Below are 8,347 nucleotides of genomic sequence, written 5' to 3'. Positions count from 1 at the left end.
TGTGAGTGTGCTGCTTGGTGCTCCTAGGCTCTGGTCTCTTCATTTGGACCCTGCCAAGGGTTGCCTACCACAGGGGCAGATCAAGGGGTGGTGGGCAGCCTCGGGAGGATTCTCCCACTCCACTCCCAACCCCTGTTCCCTCTGAAATACCTGAGGAAATCATCTCTAGAAATGTCTAATTGCTCTCTGACCTCAGCTGTGACTTGATGATGGTGGGTTTGAATTCAGTATTTATCTTCATCATAGCATGCATGCTTGCCTGTACTGCAGAGACTTCAGTGCATTCTGGAAGAGGCGCAGCCTTTTCAGCTCATGCTGCTATCTAGTCCTCCCTCTTGACATGCTGATCCCCTTGGGCAAAGTCATGTTGATGTTCAAGAGAAATGTTCCTCTCTACTGACTGCCATGGTTTGGGCATCTCTGCACTGTCAATGTCTCACTGCATCCCACATCTGTGGTGTTTTTTATAATTAAAAAAAAATAAAAATCACTTTTCCTGACTATTGAACAGGTATTTTGGTATTTTGTTGGCTGTGCAAGCTCCTGTCAGAGTTTACTGCTGTGTTAGTCTAATGCCATCTCAAGGTACATCTGACAGAGCTCTGCACTTCCTTTGGGCTGGGCTGACAAGAAGATGGAAGAGTCTTAGCAAATATGAAAATAATTTATTTTTCCAAAGTGTACAAAGTGCCTTGTAAAACTGTAGGATGATGCAAGTTGGAAAGAAAATCCTGAGACCATGTAAACCAGACATTTTCCCAGAGAAATGTATAAACAAACCCATGTGATGTGTGACACCTGAGACCACAGCGTGAGAGTCCTGATGGGGTTTTATAGAGGAGACCTGAAGCTTTTTGTGGCTCCTGCTGCAGTGGTTGTCTCCATCAGGTAGCAGTGACAATGAGAAGCAAGTCCCGAAGCATGCACAATTTCTCCATGATCTGCAGGGGAAAAGGCTGCCCCAGGATCTGCTGCATTCGGTTGATGAAGTCCTCTATCTGCAGACGAATGTCCAGGTGGCTGATGTCGTCGCAGTCCTGGCGCTTGGGCTTGGCTTTCTGAATGATCAGGTCCATCCGGTCGTTGAGTGAGCTCCGTAAGTGCTCTGCAAGAGGAAACACTGGTGGGGAGAGGCAACGCACACTGAGCTGCCCAGCCTGGTCAGGGACAGATCACAGCGTGCCACGGGCTGTGCTGCGCTGTGGCGAGGAATGGCTGGGACCTGTGCTGATGCTCTCGTGGTTATCCTTGATTCTTCTCCATCCTTTTCTCCTGTACTAGTGGCAGACTGGACAGCTGTCCAGCTGCAAAGGAGCATCTCCAAAGAGCTTAGCAACGGTGATCATCTAGGGCTTCAGGGAGAATAACTCTGTGCATGTGTGATGTTGGGTTCCTCTGCGTTCCTCCCTGAAAGCCTTAACCCTGGGCTAAAGCACCTGAACCTGGGAAAAGACTTTAGAAATTTTCTGATAAAATTACTTTAGGGAGTGTTTTGTGACTGTGCTGCTCTCCTGGGGTCAGAAACACTGCTCCTTCCATGGCTGCTGTGGGCAGTGCTGCCTGCCTAGTCCAAATTCTGAGTGTGTCCTGGCCTTACCATCCCTTTGACTTCTGCTTTTCCTCCTAAACCACCCTATTCTTGCACCCACTTTGTGTGTAACTTAAACAGTAGTGGGTACAAAAGTGGGTGCACTTCCCAGTTCTGGGATTGATCCTTTAGGAAGCAAGCTATTTCTTAGGGGCTAAACTTGGCAAGGCAGGTTGGGTGCTTTGCTTGATGCAGCATCACTTCTTTGCTCTGACTGCTGGGAATAGCTACGAGCATAGACAGAGGCACAAAGACTCCATGGTCTTGAGTTCAAGAGCGATGAGGTGGAGGAAGTGTACTTTGGCTGTTCTACCACAGTCTTTTTGATGTATACTAACGCCAGAACAGGCTGCTTACCCCGTATTACATTTTGGTAACTCATGAGCAGCAAACTCAAGTACTGCAGCATTTCATCCCATCTTTGCCATGTTGCTGTTTCATCCTATGACAGGAGACAGTACTTGGTTATTGGAGGTGGTTTTCTCAGGAGAAAACAAGGCAAAGGACAGGTTGCACTGGATACCTGATATTGCAGCAGCACGGAGGAGTGGCTCAGGAAATACAGGATCTTGGCCAGAGACAAGGGCAAGGTCGTAGGCACATCACAACTATGCTGGAACAGCAGCTCTAGCAGTTTGCAGCGTAGAAGCTGGCTGTCCATGGTGTTTAAGAAAGCTTCCCTGGAAGACAAAAAGGAATTACTTTGGGGGAGACAGCACAGCATGACCAGGGACAACAGCTCCAGCACATTCCTGATGTCCTGCTGGTGCTGCTCTGGTGCAAGCACTGCCCAGCAGTGCAGTGAAAGGAAAACCACCAGATACGATAGAGAGACAGTTATGCATCTCAGACATGGGCATGTTTATGTCCTTAGGTCTGACCCGTGGCAGCTTGAGGTTGGTATGGTCTGTGAAGCAAGCTTAGCTGCTTTGCTTCACCCTGCCATCACCCTGTGCGGAAGTTACCCATTCCTGCTGACTTGCAGGGAGCACAGCCAAGCAAGTGTGAAGTGGGGTCAGCAGCCAGCTGGATCTGGAAGATCTGTCCTGGGAGCAGTGACAGCTTGGTTAGAGCCAGTTTGGTGTGTTCAGACTCAGTGTGAGCTCAGAGAGCGTTCTAAAAGGGTCGGAAAGGGCCAACTGCTGGGGCTGGCAAACGTGGGTTTGAAATGCCTGTGGTCTCGTGTCTATGCTAGAGCCACTCAGGCCCTTGTGCTTTGGCTTCAGATACTGCATTTCTTACAGAAGCAAACAAAAGCATGTCAAGGCATAGGAGTAGGAACTGCATTATATTTCTGAGGAGCTACCCAGTTGCCCCTGGGGATCAGTGATGTACTTGCCAGTACCTGATTATGCTGGTGCAGATTGCTGCTTTTTAGACCCTCTTTACAGTTTTGAGGTCCTGCAACTTTAACAAGTGGGAGAATCAACAGTTCTCAGCAACACAACAGCTGGGAGATGCATTCACTGGTGATGTTGTATCTCCATGGGAGATACAGCCATGCTCTTGCTGACTGGGTCATAAATGGGCCTGTATTTCTATATCCTCTGAGGTACTTTATGCATCCAAACTTGGATGTAAATCAGGAATAAGACTATTGCTCACACAGGCAGATGCTGCCTTGCACGTGTTTGTCTCACCTTTGGCTCCTCAGAGGAATATTCAGTATAAATGGGAATATCACATCTGCGATCTTACAGGAGCTGCAGTTGGGAGATTTGTCCACTTCCACTGCGATGGACAACATCCGCTGGAGCAGGAGCATCACCCTAGGTCAGAGAGACAGTCAACACTTGGAGACACCACCCCTCAGCTTGCAAAGTAAAGCGGTGGGGATGGCACCTAGTTCAGCCTCATGCCTTGCAGTGAGATGTAGGGGAATGTGGCAGGCTGGATTTGGTGTCTCCTGGTGGTTTTTCAATCTGATGCTCTTGGAAGCAGAGCTAATCCCCAGATGGGCCTTTGGGAGGTCTTAGTGGCTGTACTGAGTGTTGGTGGAGCAGGACAGGGCAGTCCTGGGCCAAGAGCTCCAGCCTTGTGCTATGTGCAAAAGCAGGACTCTCACTGAGCAGTTTCCTACCAGGTGAGGAAGTTGGTTGCTCACCAAGTGTGTCCACCTCAAAGGAGAACCAGGAAAATGGGTCACAGCTACAGCCTGGCTTCCCTGACCTGATGTTGACCCCATGATGCTGAGCAAGGAGCCAGGACTTCTAGGGCTTACTTCTGGGCAAAGCAGGCTGGTGGAACCACCTCTGCCTGGTCGGTGCTGGCCAGCCGTGGTGCAGAGGAGCTGCGCTCGGCCTGTGCTTCTGCTGAAGAGGAAGTCGTTTCTTGTAGCTGCTCCTGGGGCTGGGAGAACCCGACTCCTGTAACTGCTGCGACCAACCATTCGACCACCTCCCTGGGACAGAAACAGGTATGAATGGGCCTGGCTTTGCTGCATTCTAACCTCTAGATCCACTTGGAGTTCAAGGAAAGACCCCAAGAATGACAAATATGTCCAACCTGCTTGGGCAGGCCAGGGAGTAGCGCTGTTGAACAGCGGATTTATACGCTTGTCAACAGGACTGCCTCCTTCTCAGTCCTGTCCTGAGCAATGCAAATCTCACCTTGTTCCTGGGAAAAGCCTGCTAGATTGTGACAGGAAATGCCTTGCACCATCTCTGGTGGCTTGCTGTTGTAAACCTGCTCCTGTGCTTTATACTTGGGCCCTATGTGTCTACCTGAGCTTGTTTCCTGGAAAATCTGACCTGGAGTCTCCACAAGTGTTCCCTGAGCCCCTGCCTCTCAGCATCTGGTTAGAGTACAGGGTAGGAGGCAGCGTCCCTTACTTGACATTGTTGAAGCACGTGTCACACGAAAGCACTTTCTTGGCAATCGACTTCTGCAGCAGGCGCAACCTCAGATTCTGCTGGAAGTCGTCATCCAGGGTCTGCACCACGTACTGCAGGAAGAAGAGCCAGCCAGGGGGCTTCTCCTGAGGGCATATGGAGATGGTATGAGCCTGGTGGAGCCACAGGGAATTTGGCTGTTTCAGGAATGAGTTGGTGTTACATGACTGAGTAGCAGCTCCAGGAGGAGATGCCTGGCTCAGGCAATACCCTAGGGATGTTGCTGGGCCTGTTGTACCATTGCACTGGGGCTGTGACCCACAGCAGCTTTGCAGCCTGCCTACAGCTGTGCAGCAGGACAGGGAGAACTGTGGATAAATGCAGGGTACCCAACTGGTACTTGCTGCCTTCAGCAGCTGCAATAAGACTTCATGTTGGACTGGCCCATTCTGCAGCAGAGCATGGCCATGAGGCCCTGGGGCAACGCTTACCCTCAGGCACCATGTACTGGATGATCCCTGCCCAATGTGACACACATGGTGCCAAGTACCTCGTCTTCCATGATGTATTTCAGCAGCATCCAGTCCCATCCCACTGTGGTGGCGTTGGCTGGATGGAGCCTGCAAGGACAGCACTGTCTGTTTGTGCTGAGCTACCCAAAGTCTACTTGGAGGACCCTCCCCTTCCCGGCCTGCCTTGCTAAGGGGCCTGCCCTGCCTTCTCTCCAGCTTTGCCTTCTCCCCTGACCACATTAATTTTTTGAAAGCACCTGACTGGGGCTGTACTCCAGAGAGCATTGTCACTCCTGGGCCTGTGGCCACACAAAACATTGTACCTCTCTGCAGGAACCCTGAGGGCAGTGGGGGAACCACTCCAGCCCATGGCTCCTGCTGCAGCCCAGGGAAAGCATTTCTGCCATGACACAGTAGTGAAGATCTCTTCAGGAGCTGCAAACACACTGCTCTGTCCTAGAGAGGTCCCTGGTGTCACTGGCTGTCCCTACACCATGCTAGCTTGCTACAAAAAGATTAAAGCACATTCATTATATAGTCAGAGTTGCTTTCCCTCGTGTCTCAGCATCCTCTGCCTCTCTCCCCCTTCCGTCCTCCATCCACTTGGGGGTTTAGTGGCTGCTGTCTGGGCCAGCAATGGTCCTGACCCACCCTCAGACAGCCCAAGGTGTGCCTGTGCTGGTAACAGGAGGCAGGGCGATCATCCTGGTTTATAGGGGAAATCACTCCCTGCTCCATGGGCAATAACCTTTATGCTGTGCAGGACTGTGGGAACACCTAGCCAGCCCCAGGGTCCCGTAGCAAAGAGAACACGTACATTTGGATCTTCATCAGCAGCATGTAGGTGTCCCTCAGGATCTCCCCTCGGTGGGGGATCAACAGGATCTGTCTGATCAGGTGGGAGATGATTTCTTTGGGAGGACAGTGCTGGCAGGAGACAAACTCGCTCAGGAAATGCAAGGTGCCCTCCAGGTAGTTTTCCTCCATGGTGGTGCGCACCATGCTCAGCTTCCCGCTGGGGATGAGCTCAGGTTTCTGCTGTGTACAAGGCAAGGCAATGGGTGAAAGCCAGCTCCCCCCAACACAGAGGAACCCAGCTGTGATGTGGGGCCCACCGTAAAGGGAGCTGCAATAACCAGAGATCCCAACTGCCTGGCAAAGCTTTCCCAAAAGGGGAAGTGGAGCAGGGGCAGCCCCTGCTCCATCCTCTACCACAGTCTACTGACTGCGCTTGGCAGCAGCTGCTCTGAACCCCGTTTACCTGCTGTGTTTCCCTGCTGGGTGCTACGCCTTGGAGGAAGAGGTGCTGGACTCCGCTCCTCCTGAAATAGTGCAGTTTGTTCAACCAGGCCTTGCTGTCAGCCTTGGTCTTGGCTGGGGTCACTTGCTGGATTGCTTCAAGTGGTGGGAAGTCACCTGCTTCCAGCAAAGGCCCCTGGGCCTTCTCAGGGACTGTGGGGATGGCTGGGGCAGGGCTCAGCACTGGGGGCAGCTCCCTTTGCTGGCAGAGGTGGGGAGTCTCTTCCTCTGGGCCACTGTCCCTCCAGCTGCTACTGTTGCTGTCCACGCTGGAGGGGGACGGGGACAGCAGGTCTGAGTCCAGCTGCATGCTGGCCAGGGAGCCCAAGTCACTGTTAAAAGTAGTGGTGCTGCAGTTCTGCTCCGAGCTGCAGGAGCCATGGCGGCTGGAGGCGGGAGAGGAGCAGCTGCAGTTCTTTGTGCTTTCTGCCGTGTCTGCGGTGACACTGGGCTCTGCGGCAGCACTGTGCCAGGACGTTACAGGAGTTGTCCTTGCCATCACCTCTGTTTCTTGTTTTGTGGTGAAGCAGAGGTGGGGATGGGACGTGTGTGCTGCTGGGGCTGTAGGTGCCTGCCCGGGGTCCTGGTCAGCCCCAGTGGCAGTGTGGGGAGGGCTGTGGGGAGGGCTGCACGAGTCCTCTGTGAGGTCGATGATGGTGAGGCTGCTACACGGTGCTGGGTCTGTACTCATGTCCTCGCAGGTCAGATCGATGATCTCCTGTGGGGACAGAGGGGCCAGTGCTGTAAGTGACAGCGGTACCTGGATGCCTTAGTCCTCCCCTACCAAGGGCCTCTGCTATGGTGGCCCTGTCGCCCCAGCCCAAGGGTCTCATTGGCACCAGCCCAAGAAACAAGGGGCAAAGACCACCCTGCCTGGCCGAGGGGAAGCGGCAGACTGCAGGGTAGCGTCAGCTTCCTCCAGCAGCATGGCCACTCCTGCCAGGCTCCTTACAGCAAACGGCTGGGTCCTCTGTTCCAAACATCTCTGCCTGGGCCCAGAGCGGGCCTGGCTGCCAGCTCAGCTCTCTTCCGGCAGGATGAAAGTGCCTGGGGAGGGCCAGGGGAGCACAGAAAGTGCTCCCATCCTCAGGGGCTCTGGCCTGGCGCTGGCAGGAGCGGCGCAGGATCCAAACCTCGGCACCCCCTCTGTGGCACGACCTCACCTGCTACATGGCTAATGCAAGCAGCGGGGAACAGAGCTACCTTCACATCCACGGCACCGAGCCAGAGCTACAGCAGCCCTGAGGCTCTGGGGGCTCCCATCCAGGACTCGCCAGGGGATGCAGCACCCGGAGCTCCAGGAACAATGCGCCTGTCCGAGGGGCAGCAGGAGCAGGCAGGGGAAGGCAGCTGTGTCCACACCACCGGCAGTCAGGACACAGCACTTCACAGGATCTCGATGTGTCCAGGAGGGGTCAGAGCCTGTTTGCTCTTAGAGAAAGAACCCTCAGCGTCTCAAAGTAGGAACACGTTTTGTAGACAGTTTAAATCAGCTTTTTTGCCCTGACTCTGACCTGCTGTCTTTCTCAAGAAGGAGCTGCATGTAGCCTGGAGAGGTGGCAAAACCCAGCAGGCCTCACATGCTCCAGGAAACCGTTGGTGCCAAGGAGGGACAGAAACTGCCCTGGCACCAGCCCTGCCACAACAGCCGCCGTGGAACTGCCAGTGTTTGAAGGCTGCATTGGAACTGGCACTAACGGCAACTGGTGTGGGGGGGAACACAGACCTTTCCTCCTGCCCAGGGCTGAGCCTCACCGGTGCCCTCAGGTGGCCCAGGTGAGAGGGTTGGCAGCCACCTCACCATAGCCAGACATTAGAGCCCCGCGGGGGACTGAGCCCTGGAAGGCTGGGTCACCGTCGAGGTGCAGCTGAGGGGACCAAGATGCTCCATGGCAGGGGCCGGAGTCTTCCTGGGGAAGTGCGGCCAAGGGGGCAGGGATCCCCATAGGAGACACACTTGGGGACCAGGCCTCTGCTGGTGGGAGGTGGCCAAGGGGACCTGAGCCCTCCTGGGGGAGGTTGGGGGGTCCTAGGGGCATGTGGCTGGGGTCAGGATCGTCTTGCGAACGGCCTGACTGAGGGGACGCGGTTCCCCGGGAACACCGCCAAGGATTCCG

The 8,347-nt window shown here is 54.2% G+C and overlaps 1 protein-coding gene across 1 annotated transcript; it reads right to left on the bottom strand.

Moving 5' to 3' along the window:
* Positions 1 to 884: 884 nt before the first annotated feature.
* Positions 885 to 6,948, bottom strand: SIMC1 (SUMO-interacting motifs containing 1; the record flags this gene model as incomplete). The annotated part of the gene is made up of 9 exons (XM_010179819.1): positions 885 to 1,105; positions 1,946 to 2,030; positions 2,112 to 2,268; positions 3,229 to 3,357; positions 3,810 to 3,989; positions 4,420 to 4,565; positions 4,970 to 5,039; positions 5,749 to 5,969; positions 6,193 to 6,948. Coding segments are annotated over 9 exons (1,965 nt in total), but the record flags the coding sequence as incomplete, so codon positions are not given.
* Positions 6,949 to 8,347: the final 1,399 nt, after the last annotated feature.

This window comes from Mesitornis unicolor, unplaced genomic scaffold (assembly GCF_000695765.1).
Source record: "Mesitornis unicolor isolate BGI_N332 unplaced genomic scaffold, ASM69576v1 scaffold51092, whole genome shotgun sequence".
NCBI lineage: Eukaryota > Metazoa > Chordata > Aves > Mesitornithiformes > Mesitornithidae > Mesitornis > Mesitornis unicolor.
Note: the sequence above shows the minus strand (reverse complement) of the source record. Positions and strands in the feature narration are given on the sequence as shown.